The sequence below is a fragment of the Ischnura elegans genome, chromosome 5 (assembly GCF_921293095.1).
Source record: "Ischnura elegans chromosome 5, ioIscEleg1.1, whole genome shotgun sequence".
Classification (NCBI taxonomy): domain Eukaryota; kingdom Metazoa; phylum Arthropoda; class Insecta; order Odonata; family Coenagrionidae; genus Ischnura; species Ischnura elegans.
In genome coordinates, this window is record NC_060250.1 from 46557172 (window position 1) to 46580124 (window position 22953).

A 22953-nucleotide genomic window follows, 5' to 3' on the forward strand; every position below is an offset into this window, starting at 1 on the left:
CTCCTAACCCCCCTCGCCCATCCTCTATAGCCTATCTCCACGGTGTATGTACTCGGGGGGAAGGGGAATTTTAGCAGGCTTATGTGAAAGGGGGGCAGGCGGGAGGGAGGTAACCGGAATGACATAAAAGGAACGGGGGGGGGCGCGAGGGGAAGGGGATAAATAAGGGGGAGGGAGAGGGAGTAGGAGAATTGGGAGGCGGTGTAGGGGAAGAGACATACACACAACGAGGAGAGGGGAAGAGAGGAGTAGAGGGGGGGTGTAGGGGCGGGCAGAGCAGTGGTTTCATGCTCTGGCCGCTCAGTGGCGCTGCGACCGTCTTTCAGTCCGGAGAATTCGAGACAGTGGGCGTGATGGTGATGTTTTCCGATGTGTGTGTGTGGATATGTGAGGGCAGTTTTGATGTGTGAGTGCATGTGCCACCGCTGAGGATACTTTACTCTAGCCTCGCCCGTATTACCCATTCCTCTCCGAAGAGGCTGTTACATTTGTCGGGCGAAGGGATTGTTGTTTATACCTCTCTCGCACGCGTTTAGTGGAGAACGGAGAAGAGTTTTTTTTTTAAGTTCATCGGCCACCGAGTTTTTTCCTCGCCGGAGAACTCCTCTATATCTCAGGAGAGGTTGCCGGTGAATTCCCCCAACTGGTTGGTTTTTATACATTCTCTTTCGCCGACCTCCCCGACGTGCGGCGAAAATAAAACGGGAGCAAAAAGTTGTGTGGAGCGGCGCGCTCTGTGTGTGAGAATCTTCGGTCGCTCGGCGCATTCCGCTGCTGCTCTGACATCGATCGCCCCGAGAATCCCATATTCCTTTAACTCTCCCTCCCTGCGTTCATCCAGTTTGTTTTTCGCATTACGTGTGGAAAGAAAAGCAAGTGTGCCGTCGAGGAGACAAGACGATCGTAAGAGAGCAATATTTTTGTTCCCCTTAACGTCGCCGTCCGAACCCTCCTTGTTTACCTCGGGCGTGCCAAGTGTCAAGTGAGCGGTGAAGCATCCGCTATTTCACCGCAGAATTTGGATTACCTTCGGAGTCTAGAAGAAGTGATTTTTTCGACCTTTGTGTCATCCAGACCCTTTACATTTTCCACATCACCGCTAACGATTCTATCCCCGTGGTGTGCTCTGGAACGTGTTGTTGTTCCTAGGTAGGGTGAGTGGGGGCGTGCCGACTTCTGTCTGTTGCCCTGACGGCGAGGAATAAGTCGCCTTCTCAGTATACGTATATTGTGCGAAAGCCCGTCGCTTGATCATGCCCTGTGTGTAGCAGCGGACCCGAAAACAAAACACCAGCGTTATATTGATTTGACCCGGTCGTTCGTCTGGTGACTGCCAGGTGTTACGTCGTTACTGTGTGGATCTTCCAGCGCATTTATTCCTTGGATATTTTTCCGCGTGTAAATTTGCCGGCGGTGGAACGGAAATCGTTCCCCCTGTGTTGACGTTACGCCCTTATCGCCGCGGTTTGTTTACGTCGAGAGCTGTGCATCGGAATCTCATCGCCGATTGTCGTTACGAGGGACCTGCAACGCTTTAATTCAGCATCGATTGCGGATGGTGATATGCTCTATTTATTGTCATTCATTGAGAATCTGTGCGGACTCCTTACTTATGGGACCTTGAAGACTTGAGTGAACAGGATCGTAGTATTTTCGATCGAAGAAATCATTCCTTCGTTCATTTTAATCGAATTGTTACATTTACTCTTCTCTCAGAAGTGACAATCAAAATCGTTATTTCTGTCATCCCTCCCCCCGTGTTTTTTTCGGTGGGGGCATAGGCCTTTCGACGTTGTGGGGGTGGAGTAGTAAGCGGGAGTATAGCATTGGCGGGAGGGAAGCTGTGTGTTCCTCGCTAAGGTGGGGGTGGATGAACCTCTCCCCGCTTGGGAAGCACGCGGTGGAAGGGGAAAGTGAACGGAGGGATGGGGGTATAGGAGAGTAGGGATAGATCCGCGGAAGGGGTGGCAAGAGGAGGGGGTATAAGAGCTTTCATACTCTCCTCCTGTACCCTCACACCCCCTTCCCCTACCCAGTTCCCTTACATCGGCATCATCCCTCCCCCTCAATCCCCTGATTACTGTCAAATATCCCCCTCTTAACTTTCGCACGCTGGACCCGTCGTGCCTTCTAACCCATTCCCCTGCATTCGGAGATAACAAAACACTAGCACGTGCCGTCGTCGCTTTGTTGTCTCATGTTAAGGGCTTCAGGTTTACCCTCATAATAGGCCCACATGCGTTCCGATAGTCTTTCATGTGCCACTTGAATGACCATAACCTTGCAAGAACAGTTCACAGTTTCCATTGTGTAATTTTGATAGGGAATCGCCCCCTACTCGCAACAGCTGTTAACATCTAGATAGCATTAAGCGATATACGGGAAATATGATAACGTGGTTGTGTGGTTGTAATTTATGATTTAGTGTTAAATTATATCGTTCGAAGTTTGGATATTAGAGGTTATCGAGATCCCATCTTCAACAGACTGGAAAGGAAATCCATAGAAACATTTTTTGAGCGATATTGTTCCCGGAGTTTTGAAGGTGTTTAGGGCTTCATATTATGCTAAACGTCCTCGGTGGAGTGTTGGCAAAATGGTCTCCGTGCAACCTCGTGTTCGCCGCGGAGCGGTGTCCCCTTCCAGGGGGAATGGATAGAGTGCAACGGCGGTCACGGCGGTCCTCGGAGTTAGTCGAGCCATCTACGCAAGAAGCATGAGTTCGACCGTCGGCGTGAGGCACCAGCAGACGCAATGGTTCCCGAGACTGGGGACGACGCCCGCGGAGGCCGCCGCCGGTCAGGAGGAGAGACTGACGGCGGAGGTGGTGACCTCCTCCTCGCGGGTGGAGGGGTCGAGGAGGGAGTTCGGGGTGGCCTTCGTGGGCCGGGTGGAAGAGGAAGACGAAGAGGAGGAGGAGGAGGAAGAGGATACGAGCGAAGGAGAGGATGTGCCAGGAGGTGGTGCCAGGTGCTGGAGGGGTGTTAGTGGTTGTAGTGATGGGGATAAGAGGACACAAAGGGTGGACTCCGAGGTGGTTGTGAATCGAACTGACGAGGACGAAGGAGTGGGTGCAAGGGAGGTCAGTCTGCCTGGGCGCCGCCCCCGGCGTCCCGGTGCAAATAGTATGGTGCTCGATTCCGCGAGGTGCGACCTAGTGAAGTCTCTCTCTGCGGGAGGTGGGAGGGTGCCTCCTTCGGGGGGAAGGTGCACACCTCCTCCCCTGGCTGTCATCGACGAGAAACCCCGCCCTCTGCCCCCACTGCACCCCCAGCAGAGGGCGAGGCCCGTGGCTATAGTAGACCCTTCCTGCGAGGGCCCCAGGCGGAGGCTCTCAGCACCCGCGACCACGGCGGGCGGCCCCCTCCAAGCGGGGGCCCCGCTACGACACCGGCGGTGTTCGTGCCACGGCGCAGGCGCCGTCGGCGGAGCTCGGAGCCCCAGGCCGGCCATCGATCCCCCCAATCTCCCACCGCCGCGACGTCATGGCGCCTGGGCGTCTCGTGACGTCACGACCACGTCGTCGACCTCGTCGGGTCCCGACTTGGTGGAGGTTTTGGGTGGAGAAGAGGAGGAGAAATGCGGGGAGGCGGAGGGGGTGAAAGAGGAGGCGAGGAGTAGGAGGAGGGAGGGTAAAGATGAGGGTGGCGCTATAGGAGTCAGGGTGGTGTCCCTTTTGGAGGAGTTAGGGGGAGCGAAGGAGGTGGTAGCGGAAGGTAGGAAGGGCGCGAAAAAGAGGAGGCGTAGGCAGGAGGAGGGTGGTGAGGATGGAGAAGGAGGTGAGGAGGAAGCGGTGGAGGACAATGTGGAAGAGGAATCGGCCGCAAGGCGGAGTCACCACCAGCAACACCACCTTACGACGGCGGCCGGAGACTTGGAGGAGCGGCAAATTCGAATGGTGGAGAGGAACAACCACCGGAAGAGGTCCTGCTCGTCGTCGACAACGGCCTCCTCGTCAGCCGTGTCCACCTCATCGGCGTCTGCGTCGTCCTCTCAGAGGCGGAGGCACAAGCACCGAAAGAGGAGGAGGAGGAGGTCGAGGCCCGCCGAGTCAGACGATGAGGACGCGGGCAATGCCCCCTCCGAATCACCGCACCCGACCCCAAGGGTGAATCCCATCTTCGTCTGGGCCAAGCAGGACGAAGCGGCGACCATTCTTGAGGTCTTGTGCGAGGACTACGACAAGAGGAATCGCATAAGGCTCACCAAGACGCCCAACGGATGGCGTGCCATACCAAGGACGGAGCGGTTCGCATCCGCGCATGCCGCAGTCAGCAGCAACAACAACACGCCACCGGCAATGGCTCCACCCTCGAACGCCGTGACAATCCCCAAAGAATCTGTTCCTCAACCCTCCCCAAGGGCCACCGTAGAAGGCCCTCCGGATCCGTCTGTCCTGCTGAGTCTTCCGATGGCAACCACCGTAAAAACCCCCGCCAGGCGGAAGTCCAGGACCGGCACCCACGAGGGAAATTCCGCCAACAGCACTGCGAAGAGTGCTTTAGTCTCCGCGAGCGTCGTTGGTCCCGAAGACGAGGCGAGGCCGCGGAAGGCCCTCGAATCTCCCGGCCAACCCGAAACGTATGGGGGAGAAGGCCCGGGAAGGCCGGACGCGACGCAAAATGGTCCTGCGAAAAAAGTGGAGATCGAGATGGATGCGAAATTGGTGGCGAACGGAGAAATCAGACCGAGAGACCAAAGACTTGCGAGCAAAAAGGGAAAGAGGGCACCAGTCAGGAGGGTAAACAGGCCGAGGGCCAGGAAGCCCACCGTTCGGAAGGTCGCGGTGGTCCCCGCCCTTCCGACTCCGAAAGAGGCAGAGGAAGAGGAGGAACAGGTGAAAGGAGTTGAGATTGTGGATAAAAAAGAGGAAAGCATAAAGAAATCCGAAGATGTGGAGGAGTCTGTAAAGAAGTCACCTCTGAAAGAGCCAGCACATAAGGAAGCCCCCAAAGGTGGTGCCAAGAGCAAAAGGAAAACAGCCCGAGTCACTAGGTCAACTGTTAGGACTAGAACCCCTCGCACAAAAAACAATAATTCAGCTAAAGTCACTAAAACTGCCTCAGCCATCCTTACAGCGTCAGTCATTACAGGAAAAGATAAAGTGGAGGATAAAAAGAATTCTGCCGGCAGTGTTAAGGAAAGTAAAGGGAAAGAAATGGATCAGGTGGACCCTAAAATCAAGGAGAATGAGGTAGAGCAGGGTGTGGAGGAACATTTGGAGGATCTCAAAACAAGGGAAGATACTAAATCATCTGTGGAAGAAGGGGCGAAGACAGAGGGAGAAATGGGAGGGGTAGAGGGTGCTGCTGAGACTGCGAAGGATGAGGGGGAAGAGGTTGAGTCCAGCAAAGAGGAGATTCCCGGTGATGCTTGTGTTCAGAGTTCTACTGTTGAAAAACAAATTCCTGAGAAAGATCATGTTGGAGAGGAAGTATGCAGTGTAATGGAGGCTGAGTTTGAGGGTGGAGATGAGGCAGAAGTGAAGGAGACAGAGGAGAAAACTGAAGAAGAGGCTGGAGAAGAAATCAATGCGATTGATGATGGCATCAGTGAGACAATTGATGAATCGAAGAAAGAGTTAACGGAGGGAGGAAACGATGAAGAATCTCCACAGGAATGCATGGAGGAAGATGTGGAAGGGGAAAATGAGACTGATGATATTCCTGAGACTGAAATGGCATCAGCAGAAGACGCTGAAGAGCTTGGGGAAGGGTCTCCTGTGGTTGCAATCGAGGGAGAGACGACAGAGGAGTTTGCTGAGGTGGGCGAGGAATTGGAGGAGGATGCACTGGTGGAGGCGGATGGGGAAGGGGTAGATATGCAAACTGTGGAGGATGTGGAGTCTGTTGCAGCTGATGTAGAAGGGGATATTGTTGAGGAGGAAGGAGCTATTGTTGATCAGGAGTCTGAGGTTGTTGATGATGAGGGGGGTGCTGTTGATGATGAGACTGGCTGTGTTATTGATGAGGCAGATAGTGTTGGGGATGGGGCTGTCGCTGTTGAAGGTGAAGAAGGCATTGTTGAAAAAGAGGCTTTTGGCATTGATGAAGTAGGGGGGGCATTTGGAGAAGAGGCAACAGCCCCAGAGGAAGAAGCGGCTCCCGTTGAAAATGAGGTCGTAATGCCTGGAGAAGAGGAAGCCATCCTTGATGAAGATGTTGCAATTGCAGAGGAAGATTCAGTTGTTGATCAGGACGCAGGCACTACAGAGGATGAGGGATTAGTATCTGAAGGGGCGCCCATAGTTGAAGGTGATGTTGAAGGAACAAATATAGAGTTGCCTGAAGTAGAGGATACCCCAGAGCTAGGGGAAGTGGAGGAACCTACGCCAAATAATGTCGAGGATGAAGTTGAGGGCTTGGAAGAGGAAGGTGATGAAGAAGACGAAGAAGATGATGAAGAAGAGGAGGATGACGAAGAAGAGGAAGATGATGAGGAGGAAGAGGAAAGTCCTCCAAAGACACCGCCCCCTGCTCACGCTGCATCCATCCCGTCACTGACCCATCAACCTCAGCCCCCATCTACCATCACTGCAGCCGAAGATGTGCAGGCGGAACCAGCTGATTTGACCATCCCTAAGCAATCGGGTGAAGATTCAGACGAACCTCCTCCTTTCAAGAGAATGAGAAGGAGCCATGTGACTGGATTGCCACCCAGCTCACGCATTACCACCTGCCCCCGAAGCATGCTTCCCTCAAAGGAGATCCGTGTTCCCAAAGTGGATGGAACTGTACTGCTACCTGCCCACTTATTAGAGCCCGTGACATTCCCCGTCTCTCACCCATTCCCCGAGGAAAGAGCCAGTGAAAGCAAAACTCCTCAGAAGGACCCTCTCAACCTTGTGTATTCCACATCCAAAGGTCTGAAAATCAACGACCAAGAGAAGATTGATGGAAAAGAGCAGTGGAGGAATGTTTCATCATCAGTGCCATCGAGTAAGAAGAGCAAGGAGTCTAAGGTGGAGACGAGCGATGATTGGAATGAAAATGTACCCATGGAGCCACCAATCAAGAAAATTAAACTAGAGGTGGTGGAAGAAGAAGAAGTCCCACCGGATCCCGTGGAATCACACATTCCTGCTGAGGATAGTCATCAAATTACGCTTAAAAAACTTCTCAGTACTAAGGATGCTAATCCTAGCCCTGCGCTGGCAACTTCTGTTGGTATTATAGTGCCAAAACCAAAGGTAGAAATAGCATTTCCCACTGAGGTAAATGAAGGAGCTGGAAAGTCATTTTCTAGATCACGCCTCCTCGAACTTTTGACCTCGCCAGATGCACAAAAGTCATCTCCTCCGCCTAGTAGGAGTAACCCGGTGCAAAGGACACCTTCACCTGCTAACCCCACCCCTAATTCTGCTTCGACTCCCCTGCCTCAGCTGTCTGTCAAAATTGAACCTAGAAGTGAAGAGAGTGATGGAGGTTGCGAAGATGCAAAATCAGGTTTGGAGTTGCAGAAGCTTAAAGACCTTTTAGGAAGGCGAAGTGCAGCAAAGTTAGCTTTGAAACCAATGGTGATTGAAAATTCAACATCTTTGGCATTGAGACACATAGCTAATTCTTCAGAGACGACATTGACAAGGTTGCCCACCCCAGAAACACAGCAGCCTATTCCCCTTGCTATGCAGAGGAGTCCATCCGTCTCTTCAACATCTTCAAGAACAGAGCCAGTTCGAGTGCCTCATCCTACATCAAGATGTCATAAGCTGTCGAAAACTTCCTCTCCGTCTGCTGCTCCAGTCAATCAGTCACCAGCACGACGCCCTAGTGGGAGGGATGTCAATTCCTCACCAAGAATCGACAGCTCTATGGGGCCGGAGCAAGATGCAGCTACAGCAGCAGCTGCGGCTACATTGCACAACATGCTGTGGCTTCCATACCTGGGTCAGTTGGAGATGGCTGTCAACACAGGCAACCGGGAACTCCTCGCCTCCTTAGGAAATGCAATGTTTGGTCCACCTCCTCCAGTGTCTCCGGGATCACAATCTGCAACATCTCCGAGGGCTCTATCCCACTTTCCTACTCCTCCCCCTCCCCAAAACCCTCCTTTTGTGCACGGAACTCCTTTCCTGCAGCCTACGACCCTCCCTCCATCGGCTATTGCTGATTATAAGTCCAGAGTCGAGCTGTCTCAAACGCTGAACCTATGGCAAGACATTATGGCAGCTAATGCCTCCACAGCATTCAATTCCATGCATCAGGACATTTTGGGGCAAGATCAATTGGAACGCAATGGGGGAGCAAATGGCATAGTTGGGTGTCAGAGGCAAGAAAACAATATTAGTTCTCATCAGCAAGAGAGGCAGTCTCCTCGATATTCTCACTGTGGGAGGAAACCATCTCCCGTGTCCACTCCATTATCTCCTGCTCATTCCCCTTCATCAGATTTCTTCAGATACATCAACGTTGGATCTTTCGCAAATTCAGGTTCTGCACGCACTGCTGCCCGTACCCAGCAATTGCACCAAAACAATGTCAACAACAACAATTATGCAATTCGTTATAATGGAGGTCACAATAACAGTGCTGTTCATCATTCTAGTAAGCATAGTTTTCACGAGCAGAAGGTGCCCAACACCAGGCAACCAACTCCAACCCATATGTACCGTAACGTTGAGGCCAATACTAACCATCATCAGCAAACACCCTCGCAACCATCATCTAGGCCTCGCAAATCGCCATCCAACATTTTACCTCCCGGTTTGGATCAGAATAAGAATTCAGTGAGGCGCCCATCAGTGTCGTCTCCGAGTAGGGAGCCCATGAAAGTTCCAGTGTCATCCCCAATGGCAACGTCATCTTCAAGGCAAAAGCCGACAGTAACGTGCCGATCCCTCCTTAACCTCCTCTCGAACCCACGGCCCGATGGCTTGGTGGACTCTATGCCCCATGAGAATGTGATGGATGAGCCAAAGGCCGCTGGTAGGTCGGATCATTCTCAACAGCAACATGGGCATCTCCTGGCGGCACTTGCAAGGCCGTCAGGCAGCCAGCTGGAAAAGAGAACTGTCGTCGAAAACAGTCGTGCCCTTCCCGTTCAAAGTGTTCTTCATCCCTATGTGATTGGTGTGGAACACGAAAGTGACTGTCTTGCCCCTAACCGTTATCCCGCCCCTCTGCCCGGAGTTCCTCAGTCCCTCCTACCGACTGCCAGCATTGTGGCCCAGCCAATGGACCTGTCTGGGCGTAACATGGGGAGGTCTGGAAAGAGAGATTCCCGAGTCATGGATTTGGAGGGCTTCCGGGCCCAAGAGGTTGCCGCTACATTAAGCACAGTGGGCCGAAGCCCCCACCCTCATCTGTGGCATCCCCTTTTTGGAAGGTGAGCAACATTTGAAATGCATGCATTATGTTTTTACTTTGATATCAGTGATATTATTAGGCTATAAATGGTTTTAATGTGTATTAACTTGTAATTTTACATTTCCATCCTTGTTGTGTGTTGTCATTTTATTCTAGCTATTAATAATTATTTTTAGGGTCTAGCATAATTTATCTATGGAAATTAGTTTGATCAAAGTATTGACCTTTTAGCATAATTTTATGCTGTGACATAATTACTTAAGATTCAGGAAAGGAGTCAAGGTATTATAAAATTTTGAATGAAACAGTAAACTTTGTCCCTGGTTTTTAAAAGTTCTTTTTTATGCATTTTATTTTAAAATTTAATTGATAAAATATTTACGTATATATAAGTGTAGATATAGTCACTCACCTTCCATATTCTTCCTTCCAATAACCCTCTTCTCATAAAAATATGATCATATTGGAATCCATGAGGTATAATAATAACATTTTTTGCTTTTCAGTATCAAGTATTAATTCATTTTTATTGATTTTTATTCACTTATTCTGTGGTCTGGAGGATTTAAACACTGTAATATGAAGTATTCAGTGGTATATTGTAGATGTATTTTCCCTTGAGGAATGCTGAATCATTCCTCCGAAGAGAAGTGTCAATTAGTTATTGTACTGCTTCATGGGGAGCATTTGAGGATAACATTAATTTATCATGAGTGCAATTCTCGTGAGATTTCCCCATTAAGTAGATCAAGTTCTTCACCTCTCTTTAGATTGGTATTTGACTTGCCCTTTATCTTTTCGAATGCTAGTATCAGATGATTGTGTTAGATGAATAGACCCTGAGAATGTCTTAGCAACCTGAAGGATTGAAAACATTGAAGATTTTATGCCAAGATGTAGGAGCTAAGGAAAAACTTTAAAATGTGCATTAAAGTTGAGTTTCATCTCTAGCATTTAATATTTTTCATAATAATGCCTGGATGTGAGAGGTCAAATGCAAAACATTTAACTCGTTTGTTGATACAAAATCAGTTTGTCTTAATGTTTCTGCTCTCTTTGCCTAGATGACTCAATTTTGTGTTTATTTTAAGCTTCGGATATTAAACAGCATGTGACATGGTGGTGAAAAGCCCTCGCAAGCATTACATGAAAAGGATGGTGTTTAGATCGGAAAACTCATGTGGGTTAAGTCTATGTTGAGAGGCATAATTTGTCTGGAATGTTCTATTTAACATTGGATTGTAACATTAGAAATTTCGGGAGTTTAAGGGAAGTGAGAAAAAGGGCCTATTTCTGCATCAGGGATTAGAGTAGCCTAGGCCTAGATTAATAATTCATAGAAGCCACTTACCCATAAGAATCAAACTTTTGCACATCAACACCATGATTTATATTCCAATATAACTCACTCAATTTGGTACCATGAAAGTCAATTGGAATAGGATCTTATTGGGTATAGGTTCTTAAATAATAACTTAATGAATTTGGGTAAATCTCTTTGGATACATGACTATTGTAAATACATAGATGACTTAAGCATGTAGTATCACTCAAAATTTCTTTGAGAAAAGATGAAACGTCTATTTGGGTTGGTCTGAAAACAGACTTCAACATTAAAATATCGTACGATTTTTATTTTCTTTGAAGTTTCCAGCTGAATTTTTCCAGTGTACTTGCTTACATTCAAATACTTCAATCTCTGAGTTATTTTCTTTTGGCTCCTGTCAATGAAAAACTTAACTTTCTGGTCTCTCAAAGATTGTTTTTGTAAGTATGGTATACTATAGTAAGATAGTGTTTTGTGACCAAGCCATTACTATTTATTTTTTAGTTCATCTTTTCATTGTTGTTCTCCATAAACAATTGGGGAAAAAGTATGTTGGAGCCATTGGAATATTTTTGTCTTGTCCTTGTATTAATTTAAATTCATGGATGCTCATTGTGGAGTTGCTTGAAGTTGTGCTTGATGTCATCTCAGTTTTGGTGCTTGCTTTGTACAGTATTAAATTCAGTAATTTTCTAATCGTTGAGTATCTTATCCAAAGAGCTTCAGAAATTTAATCTAAGATGTTATATGGTGTATGATGAGTTGGTGGAAGTGGCACTGCATGTGGAAATGTTTTTTTTTTTATTTGAGGTAGTGGCTGAGGATTGCGTGTTTAGCACTATTGACTTAAGGTTCTTAGCAAGAGAAATAATCATTTAATGCAACGCCTGTGATTCTTTCACTTCGACTGAAAAATAAAGATCACAGGACCTGTATGATAGTTGATCGAAAATTATTGTTTCTCTTGAATGAAATCTACGTACGTAATTCGGTATGTCATTTAGATTCAGTAATTTTTCTTTTTCATCATGCTGACAGTTTATTTTATGCGTCAGCAATCCTAAGTAATTTCCATGGTTTAGTGCAGTTCACAGCTTTAGTTCTGCCGAATTCCTATTTGCATCTGAAGCCTTTCTTTGTATGATAAGAGTTGGAGTCTGCATAATTTATTCTTTTATGATATCAAGTGGTTGAAAAACTTGCTCGTGGATATGTATGAAGGGACTGGTGTTTGTTGAAATATCCAAAGAACGAAGCATATTAGATTTTCATCATTGTGGAAAGTGTTCTTGTATCAAAGTGTATGGAAGCTATTCAAAAATCTTTCCTTGTTCTTCATGAATTGTACGTCAACTTAGTGGTAAATTGGTGAATCCGCTCTACGCTGAATTTGTTCTTTAAAATTTGTGTTATCCAAAGGTTTTGGGTTCAGCTTTATTAGTATGCTGTTAAAACTCAGGCTTTTGCTGCTATTGCAAGTGCGTATCATCAAGACTGAATAAGATTGTTAACAAATATCAGTGAAATATCTTGAAAAAAATGCCATTTCCATTCTCATTTGCTCCTAATAATGCTCACTGGCTGCGAAATGTAAATTTTTAGCAAAACGTTATTGTTGCTGCACCTCAAACTTTTTATGACGTTGGTATCTGCAGAGAAAACCTTAGGCTCCTGGGATATCATTTAATACTTTTCAGAATTAGGAATGAACAAATTTAACAAGGACTGATTCTGTTCCCCATCCTGATTTGGTGCATAGAGTAATTTTGTTACAAGGTATGGATGAGGTATGCTGGAAATACACGTTAAACATTTCATCATGCCTATTGACTTCAGTGTGTTAATTATTTTCTGAAGTAGAATTTAATTATGCTCTTTAAGCAGAAATCAATTATTTTTCAGAAGTAGAGACTATTTTTCCATTTTATCGACGAAGGTGGCAGGGACATTTACTTCGTTTTACTCGGCCTAGGTCACTTAACCTTATCAAAGATCAGTTTCAATGGACAATTATTTTTTTGCTGGTATTAACCTCTTATTTCATTCCAATATGTGACTATCTCTTGTTGTACCTCTCATTATTATCTTTTCACAGTATCATCAATTTCGTTATTTTATATTATTTCAATACCTATAACCTATTAGCACCAATTTCTCTCTACGTAAACTTCTCCTTCTTTTGGGACACCGGAAATATCCTTCAATTTCTCGCATGGCTTGGGAGATAGAAAATAATAGGGAAATTATAGTTCAAGTTATTGTAAATCAGCCAATCATGACACACACAATATTACACCTGAAAAAATCCTAATATCGATACATTTTATTATTCTTAAAATGTAATAGCAAAATGTACTGTTTGTGAATGGCAAGGGTGGGGTAGGTGATTTGAAAAAGCATCAATAGCTTTACTTCTCCCAAGTTGAGTAAGGGATTCAAGACCGGTGGGGGAGGGTTTTTTTGTGGCACTTTTGCTTACCTCACCACTTAAAATGGCCTTCAATATCATAAGCAGAAAAACTAATGCCATTTCTTGATTCTCATAGTTCAGAGGGGTGAGAAGTTATTGGAAACAGCCTTTGTTTTGCAAAGAATAAATTTGTTTGCTAGATAGTTTGTGCTAAATGTTGCTAATGGGGTCACTCTCTACATGGTTATTAAAGAAATTTTAATTTGTATGAAGGCAGGTGTGGAAGAAACGATTCAGCTTTTATGTATCCATCATGTAAACATCACTTAACATTAGTGTTACAGGGAAATCCACATATTCCATTTAGATGAGCATAATTTTTATAACACTGAAGTGGATTTGAAAAAACATAGCCTACATTTCAAAGTTTTGCTTCGCAGTAATCTCACAATTAAAATAATGGTACTGTTTCCCCATTTAATTTTTATAGGTACATTTTTTGATAGACTCAAATTAACTTTCTCCAGGAAAACATTTGCAGTTTAGATATTTTCTTCGTCAATCCTTCTAAATTGTCTTGGAGTATATTGTTAAATCATTTGCTCTCGAGATTTCCTCCTACAAGATTATCCGCTGTAGTGAAAATAATTATTTTAAGCAATTAAGTATAATTCCTGAATTTGACTCATGAGCCCTTTCTTTGGAAAAATTTAATGTATATAATGATAAAACTTACTTCTAAAGGTAACAATTTATAATAAATCCATCCCTTCCATCAATCCATTCTCATGTATTTTTAGCAAAAGAGAACTGCCAGGAGGACAACCTTTGTGAATTGCTGTTATCAGACATTCCTGTGAATTTCCCTCTGACCACTTGATTGTAATTTTCAACTATGGTTCAGCACTTATTTGAAGCCTTAATAAATAAATATCTTGAATGGAACTCTCCAGTTTACATATTCCTTTACGTCTATGCCCAGGTGGATTAGGATTGTGGGTCCCAAATTGCAAATTCTATAATATTTTACATTTGGAATTTCTGTAATCCATTAGATTAAAATTTTCTAGACCAGTGGACAACTTAATGATTTCATAATGTTAGAATGGCTGGCCATTGCTATTTGAAACAATATAGGAATAGATAGACATTTCAAAGTAAATTTACTATTTATTAATAAATGCAAAAATTGTTTGTAATCTGTATTAGGTAGTAAATAGGATTGTACATATTTACATAAGTGGGATGAGTTATTGAATGATCAAAAATAATGGAAAAATAATTTATTTATTAAAAGTCCTTTGGCCATTATCTCAACCTCATTCTTGCACGGTTTTCCTTTGCCAAACACAGATGTCCCTAGCCTTGCATTTGGGAAAGAGCTGTGAAATGGGGAGAACTTTAATTTGTTGAGGTCCTCCAGAAGCCAGGTATATGAGTCTGTGAACATTTAAACCCTGTAATTCATGAGGGGCTGGATTTCGGAAAAGAATCAGGGAAGAGGGATCTTTGACATGAATGGCATGACAAATCCCCCAGGGTCAGGACAGGTTTGGGAGGAGAGAATCTCCCAGATGGCACAAGTTTACATTACTGAAACTATGAATTTGCTATTCTTTGGAACAGATAGAAACCACCCTATAAGAAAAAGGTGCTCTTTAGATTTTTCCATTCATTCTATGAAATGCCTGGGAAGGAGAAAACCCTGTTTTTTTACCATGTTTTTACTATAGTGGGACCACATCAGTGGTTATACATTCATATTAAGCCAGTCAGAATATCACTTATTCCACATTCAGTAAGATTTTCTATTGCAGTTACATGTTTGTCAGTTATATACTGGGATAGGTTCTCACCTCCCTGATGTTGGGGAACAGAATACCAGGCTCAGTTGAAAACCCTAATGGAATTTCTTCATTAGTTTGCTGGCAAAGAACTATTAAAATCCAAATTATTTCTATTATTCAGTGACATCCAATATTCTCTTCCTCCACTCCCTCTTCTTTGCTCATCCAACTTTATCAACTCTGTAAGAAATATGAATTACTTAACGTAATACATATTCTTCATCAGTTTTTTATCTTATCATACCTTGTACTAAGTTTTTAGTACTAGGTACGACACGTTAAGGCAGGCAAAATATTAAATACCTTAATTTTATTTTTATTTATTTATTATTTAATTTCTCAATTATTCTCAATGCCATGAAGTTCTTTTCCCAAGAATTGAGGCTGCTTAATCAGTTTATGGCGACTTAATGACATTCATTCCTTCAGTAAAATATCTACTCTGTGAACCTCTTGCAGTTTATCTATATGCAACCATGGCATTTCATTTTGTTCCACAATGTTTCTGGTTCTTCACTGCCGAATTTGATTTACCTCCCTGCATCATATGTATAAGTGCCTGCATAGCTTAACATCATTCACTGAAGTCATAGGGCCAGCCAGGACTGAATTTTAGTGTGCAAGACAGGCAGACAGAAAAAGATGGAACTATTTTCATGCTGTAATAATCACGTTCAGGTGTAATTATTCGAGCATAAATCCCGGTATCGTCTACAGCTTACATAAATCGTTTTTCTGATCCAGCCTTGGATGTATAGTTAAGTTTGTCGTGCGTAACTTTATCAAAGATGTTAAGGTATTTTAAATTAAAAACTCAACTGATATACATTGTCTCTGGCAGTGCTCTCTATCTATATATTTTAGTTTTAAAATTCTAACCTGTGATTATCTATAGTGGAAATGAGTGTAGCCGTAAATCTGATAGAAAGTGGGTTTGGTACCTTTAACATGTCTCAACCATCCAGGATATTTACTTCATTCATTGTTTTGGTGATAGTCTCGCAAAGCCTATTACATATTTTGCAACAAGTGTTATAGCAAAGTCAAAATTGCGGGAGTTCATTATCTAACAGTTTGCTTAAATTACTGTAGGTATATCATTATTGATTTAGTGATACCTCTTCTCTACCAGCAGTGGATTTTGAGCTATACCATAGCGTGTCGCTTATTCTCCTACGGTGCCGTAATATCTCCGATCGACCGATGTTGATACCATTTGATATGTTTGACTCGGATATTAATAACTTCAATATGTCACTTGTGTTTAAGATCTTTGGATGATTGAAGCTGAAAATTATGTATGTGAAGTTACCTGGTGGGGGGGAGGGCATTTAAGATTATCGGCTTTTCAGGTAAAGTGGGCATGCTAAGATCAATTTATCCGAATGTTCATATTTATTTTCCACTGTGAGGAATCACAAGAAAAATGAGTATGCATTTCTGTCTATTACTGAGTTGCATGACTAATGCTGGTATTAAGGTTTGGAAAGCACCGTAGAAAATAATGTGTCATACATTGTAACACTTTGTAACGAGTTTGCGGTCAATTACTGCTGCTTTTGTATCCAATCTTGTAGTTACTTAAACTGTAAGGATTGCATGGTCAGCAAGCAAGTGATATTTTTGTGTGCTTTTGATTGCAAGATCTTCAACAGCTTCAAAGATGTTCATAATGAAAATGACTTTGATCAGTGAAATATGTTGTCATTACGTTTTATTATCAACAGCTTTGAAAAATTCTGGTGCCTGATTTCCACTGTATGTCTGCACAGCCTTTTCAATGCAGTCCTTACTGCTGCAAATGAAACTATTTTTTTAAATTTTAATAAATTTAGAACTTTAAATTGTGCATGGCTTACTGAAACCCCCTATTTTATATTTCGTTCAATTCGTGCAATTTTACATTGGATTGCTTTTCCTTATCGGTAATGGCTTGGGTTTCTCTGAGTTTTACCTGTTGTAATATTTTTAATTATTTCATTCACTTAGCTCTGGCTGAGGGGTACTTGTTGGAATTTACCCTTCCTGTGTGAATGTCAAAACTTAACTAAATAAATTCTATAGATGCCATTTGCTTGGTACATTAGTTATGTCATCCACAATCATGTTAATTGGGGTATTTGTTCTTATTTTTACCTTCCCATCCTCATTTTTATTCTAAAAATGAATCATTCATTTCTTCTCCTGTCATCTCTCATAATCAAACTTAAATTCATATTTTCAGTATGTGAGTTTTGAGGTCTAATATGGTATAACACCATTTGATGCAGGTATCATTTATACAGTGTTGTAATTCGTTGATACCTATATACATTTCATGGTAAAATAATTCTTGAATGTTTGTTCTTTGTATGTACCTACATTATATGATATGAGTGGCTGTAAAAAAAATTTTTTCTTCAGGAGCTTTATGAAATACATCTGCTTGTAGCTTTGTTACTGTTACTTTTTTATGTATTATCGTGCAATTTTGCATGTTATTCATTGATTGTTAATCTCTTAACAAGGTTACTACAAGGGCATTGCATTGGTCATCTGCGGTCAGGTCAAGATTCAACAAGCTACTTTCCCCCACTAGAAAAATACTCAATTCTCGTCTTGTATGAGTGTATGACCATAGTATGCTACATATTTCTGCGTATCATGTGCACTCCATGACGACATTTACCAATTTTTCATGCATGGGAAACCTTATTTTGATGAGGGTAATGCTAAATGTCCTAAATTTAAGTAATTGGCTTTATCAGTAAGCAAAGTAAAATATAAAATTGAGTATGCAGTGTGAGCATAAGAGGTTGCTAAGTCAATGCTAACCCCTGTCCTGGAACCACTCAGAATTTGGAGATGACTGGCATTATTTTTCTATCAAAATGATTATCTTCTTGTGATCACAGAGAAGCCTTTATCAGAGATTACCATCTGTGGTCCACGTCCAACAGGTCGGAAGCCACTGCTCCCAAACAGCTAAGCTGACCAACTTCCTTGCATGACCCTTTCAATGACCCTATGATACTTAAATGTATTTGAAATTTTTCTCTTAATTTTGCTTTTCCTTACTTATATTAATTAATTGACCATAAAGGAAATTGGTTCTAGGTTTATTATTAAATATCTTGAGCTGTTTTGTTGTAGATTCTGATATGATTTGTATTTCATGAAAATTTTGTCAATATGGTTCTTTGAAGTGCAGTAATTGGAATCAATATAATGATTAAGTAAATTCCATCTTCTTCTTGTTGAATCCAGGAGTGACAATCACCCCGTAATTTGCTCAGAGTTGCCTGTACGCATTAAATATTTTTATCTATTTTTATTCAATTGTGTTTGGATCATGTGCCTCGTGGAGATCTTTGTAAATGAATTTCCCTTGAGGCATCTCAAATTCAGTAAATATGTTGCTGATACTATGCCTTATTTCTACCACTGACAATTTTTTAAAAATTAGCTTTTGATCTTATCCAGCTAAATCATTGCTTTATTTTTCTAAAAATTACCTTTCAGAGGTACATTTTTTCTATTTCATAATAATATATTTATTTTTATCCTGTTATAATGGTGTTCTAAAATGCTTTCATGGCTATGGTCTGATTTATATTCACCCTGTTGGTTGATGTGGAAATGCCTTTTCGTAAGTGGAAGTAGTGTTCAGAAAATGAATTGATTGGTACATGTTGTGTTGGTGAATCCCAATGCAAGAGAGATTGATTTCTTATGAACATACTTCCATTATGACTGCATGTGTGTATTATGTGTTAGGAATAGATAATTTTAAAGGAATGTTTGCTTTCTAATGTCTTGGAGATAGCTATTAGTATGTACTTCCATGTTAGCAGTAGCTTAAAAAGGTGTAGAACTCAAGGCTGTTTACTCAGGAATTACTTTTGCTTTTGCCATGCATAATTTTTGATGCAACTTTGCTTTATTATCTCTATAAATATGTCAAAAACTATGGTCTTCCAGAGTTAATAACTTGAGTTCCCTACCCTTGTATAGAAAAGTCTTACCTCTTTGTTAATCTACTGTCTAACTCAAAATTATTTTTCTTTCTCATTTGAATCTATTTCTGCTGCTGATGTAAGTCAGAAGACCTGTGACCCCTGGCGATGGCGGACAGTCGCAGTCAATGGAGACTGACTCTGAAACAGATGAGCAGAGCTATTTCCTGGATGAGGAGCAGGGAGCCTCTACCAGCAATGATCCTGGAAATCCTATCACATTTTGCTCCCTCACAATGACGGCTGATGTTTGGCAAACATATCCAATGCCCTTGGACATTTCAAGTTTGAAGCCGGGCCAAAATGTATCTGCTGCAAATTCCAAAGTGTGAGAATATATCATTCTCTTATCCTATTACAGTATATACCTAAAGTGATCTCTTTTAACACCTCTCCCCTTCTTTGGCATTCATCTTGGACATTGGTGTACATAGTGCGTTTTCTCAGCTCTGCTTTTGAGTACTAATCTCAAGGACTTGCCCATGCAAGCATCGAGCAGAAAAGAAGTTGTAATGATACCTAAGCCAGGCAAGTGAATGTTCGTTTCCCTTGACTTTTAGAAAGCGTTTCTTCATCAAATCCAAGACACCAGCTTGCATAATGCACCTAGGTGTAAGTTTTTACACTTGACTGTGGACTATAAAGACTTCAAATGGTTTACATTGGGAAACTTTTGACGCCATACATTTTTGAAGTTAGTCCTGAAGATTTTGCCATTTTTTTCTGATCTTGAGAGGAAAAGTCTATTGTATATAATAGTCAATGTGTGCATTTATTCTTTGTACACGTGTGTGCCATTTCTTATCCTTGTAGGAATTTAAGTGAGAATATATGATGTGTATTCATCATTGTACAATAATATGAACATATCTCGGTAATGTTAGCAGCTTAGGGAAGAATAACATTCCGGATCATAAATAAGTGATGGTAATTTTTTACAAACACTTCTAAATGATGTTCCTTCAATTTAGATTGAGTAATGTTGGTTAAATAAGGAATTGTTTTTTAATATTTTAAGCACAGTTCTTCCGCTATTGTGAGTGTAGTTTTTATGAAGAAGTATTATTATTTTATCAGATGTTGATAAGTCATCTATAAACCACAGGGTTTCGTTGGCTTCATGGACCACAGTTGTGGGAGTTTTATGTTGTCAGTGTGTTAATGGCTGTAAAAGATTCGTTATTCAAAGTAATTGAAAGATCAAAATTTGATAGTTTTCTGTAACATGAAAAGACTCTTTTAGTTGATTGATGTACATAAAAGCAGAAATTACGTTAATTTTTGTTATTCTTTAGGCCAGCTGCAAAGTCATGCATTAATAATGTTGAAACCTGCCAGGTGTGTGTTAACTGTTGAATGTAGTTTATTATTTAGATATAAATAGTTGCCCAAGTTTCTACAGACAGCAGCTGCAATGCAAAATAAAGTGCAAAGATAAGTGTTTTTTATTTTGATGTTTTTGTATATTGAAAAGCACAAAAGAATTTGTACTGCTTCATTTTGTAGAGGAATTTTCATAGGAGCATATGAGTTTTTGTTATAAAAATATATATATCATTTTTCCATTTGAGAAAAATGATATATTTGAAGTGAAGTAGACTGTATGTTTGGCATTTGATGAGGTGTTGAATATTTTCATAAAGAAAGAGAGAGTGAGAGACAATAATACAGGAGTATATATAATACGAATATATATGCATCTACATATATAAATATATAAATATTATATATATAAAGGTGTTCTGAGGGAAGGAATGGTCCATGCAGCTGCAGTTTACATTATTAAATTTCCTTTTTTTTTCTTGAGTTTTTTTTTAATGGATGTTTTTGAACAATATCTTTTATAACAAAGCATTGATGTCCCTATTTCAGCTCCCAAAAGTAAGGGATGTACCTGTTGCTACCTCTTTATTGTGTTTGACCCAGTGTTCTTTCACTGAATTTTGGCGTCAAAAGTTTCCTTCGTCCTTCATTGTGGCTGGGAGCAAGTATTCAAAGTGGCTCCACAGTGTGACTAGAGGAGAAATAGACAGTCCACACGGGTAATGTTACTATATTTCATCTCTTTACCTTGAAAAACTCTGAAGTCACTGTTATTTGCTAATAATTTCTTGAAATAATTATCTACATATATGACTTTTTTGCTGTCCATCTTGGGAACAAAATGCATATCTGTAAAAAAAATCTGTTTTGCTTAGATTATTAGTTTGGCCATTATCTTTTTTATTTTACTATATTTCCACCAAAGATGATAAATGTTACAATGTACAGATTTGAGAGTTAAACAAAAAGCTTCCTATATATAACATCAAATGGAGTGAGATGTGTGTGCGTTTGAAACTTGTGATTTTAATGACTGAGTGTGGCAATGGGGATGGTGTCATCAAAGAAGATGAAGCATTGTAGCCATTGTGATTGTTAATATAATTATTATGCTGATTAAACTTGTATGAAGTGAGCAAGAGTGACATTAGTGTAAAAAACTACTAACCTGTCAATCTGATCTGTGATCTGTTCAGAAAGTTTCCCCAGAGAAGTCATCTGGTTCTGAAGAGAGGTTAAAAGAAAGAATGAAAGACTTTGTATATATGTATAAAAGCAACAAGGTCTCTAATAAAATATATTATGTGCGCCTATAATTAAAGGTACACTTGAATAATTAATGTTTTTTTTTTAATTTTTCAGTTGATTTGACTGAAATGTCTTCCGATCCTAACCTATGACACCCAGAGCCTGATTAATAACATGTATCTTGGTTTTATAATAATTTTTATTTATATGGGGGTTAACCTAATTTAAAAAATTAAATTGAAAGAAATTGCAAGAAAATTACAATTTCAAAAAGGCACAAGATTATATTACTATACATAGAAGTACATTGGAATTTACAATCATTAGAAGATTATTATTTTTAATTATAATTATAAGATTATTATTATAGCAAACTGATAATTTTTGTTTTTATATATCTTCAAAAAGCTCATGAACAAATTAGGTATCATTTTGTCATCATAGTATGTGTACAGCAAATATGTAAGCATATTTTGCTTGAATGTATAAAAAGAAATATCTGAATGAAGATGGATAAGGAAGTTGATTCCTTTATCAATTCTGTTAATGTTGAATATCTCAGAGCTTATACGCTCCCTCACTAGATGATGAAATGGGTGACAACTTTTGCTTGTATAAATTTTCATGATACAGTAGATTCCGTTTAATGGGTCCACCGGTTACTTGGGGCAGCCGCTTAATTGGGGGACATCTTGAAAAACAGAACCCAATAGAGGAATATCCCAGAGTATTCTCCGCTTAATTGGGACAGCATGCCGCTTTATTGGGCCATGAGTCGGCAACGTAGACTCTATACTCGCGACGAAATAAAAATTTTTTGTTTTCAGAAAACTATTTTTTTATATTTTCCTCCTTTGATTTACTCTTATTTTTCACAAATGTTCCTATTCTTGCCGTATTTTGAAAGCTCTTGTCATTATACTATCCGCAAGGGGAGAGAACTTTTCTTAAATAGGACTTAGTAAAAGATATTCATTCAGCGTCGCCCGAGGCTGTGAAAAATATTTTTAACAAAAATGTTATAATTCTTAAAAATGATAATAAAATAACTAAACTTGCTGATTTATAATATACAACACGCTGACTAGTTTCCAAATCTTGCTGGTAAGTAATCCCTGCAACGAATTTTTTTGAATATCATGTTTTGGCAGCTTGTTTCCTATAACGATAGGTAAATTTTGGCCAGCAGTTGTTTAGAGTTCCTTCAGTGGACACCCAACGACATGTGGAGGAGAAAAAACTGCAGTTCCTCAATAACCAACAAACTGAAAACACATGTGAGACGATGCCATTTTTACACTGTATCTCGTGGAGGGGCAGATTTATCGGTCCCGGGAGTCAGTATTTTTTTTTTTTTTTTATTATTTTAATAGTTTTAACTAAAGCAGTGCAATGAAAATTTATTGCTACAAGTCCCTAGCATGAGAGAGGTTTGCATTGTATTCAATGTAGAGGGTGGCACTTTTTACTGCAAAAACGCCACTCTCTCCCGGGGTAT

General features: G+C 41.3%; 1 protein-coding gene across 2 annotated transcripts; it reads left to right on the forward strand.

The window, feature by feature from the left end:
* The first annotated feature begins 315 nt into the window (after positions 1-315).
* Positions 316-21543, forward strand: LOC124158814. Of its 2 annotated transcripts, none has more exons than XM_046534152.1 (2): positions 316-9324; positions 18973-21543. In XM_046534152.1, the coding sequence occupies exons 1-2, from the start codon at positions 2717-2719 to the stop codon at positions 19214-19216; spliced, it is 6852 nt and encodes a 2283-aa protein (XP_046390108.1). In that variant the 5' UTR covers positions 316-2716; the 3' UTR covers positions 19217-21543. The 2 variants fall into 2 exon arrangements, with proteins under 2 accessions (XP_046390108.1, XP_046390109.1); XM_046534153.1 differs by having other exon boundaries at positions 18969-19196.
* Positions 21544-22953: the final 1410 nt, after the last annotated feature.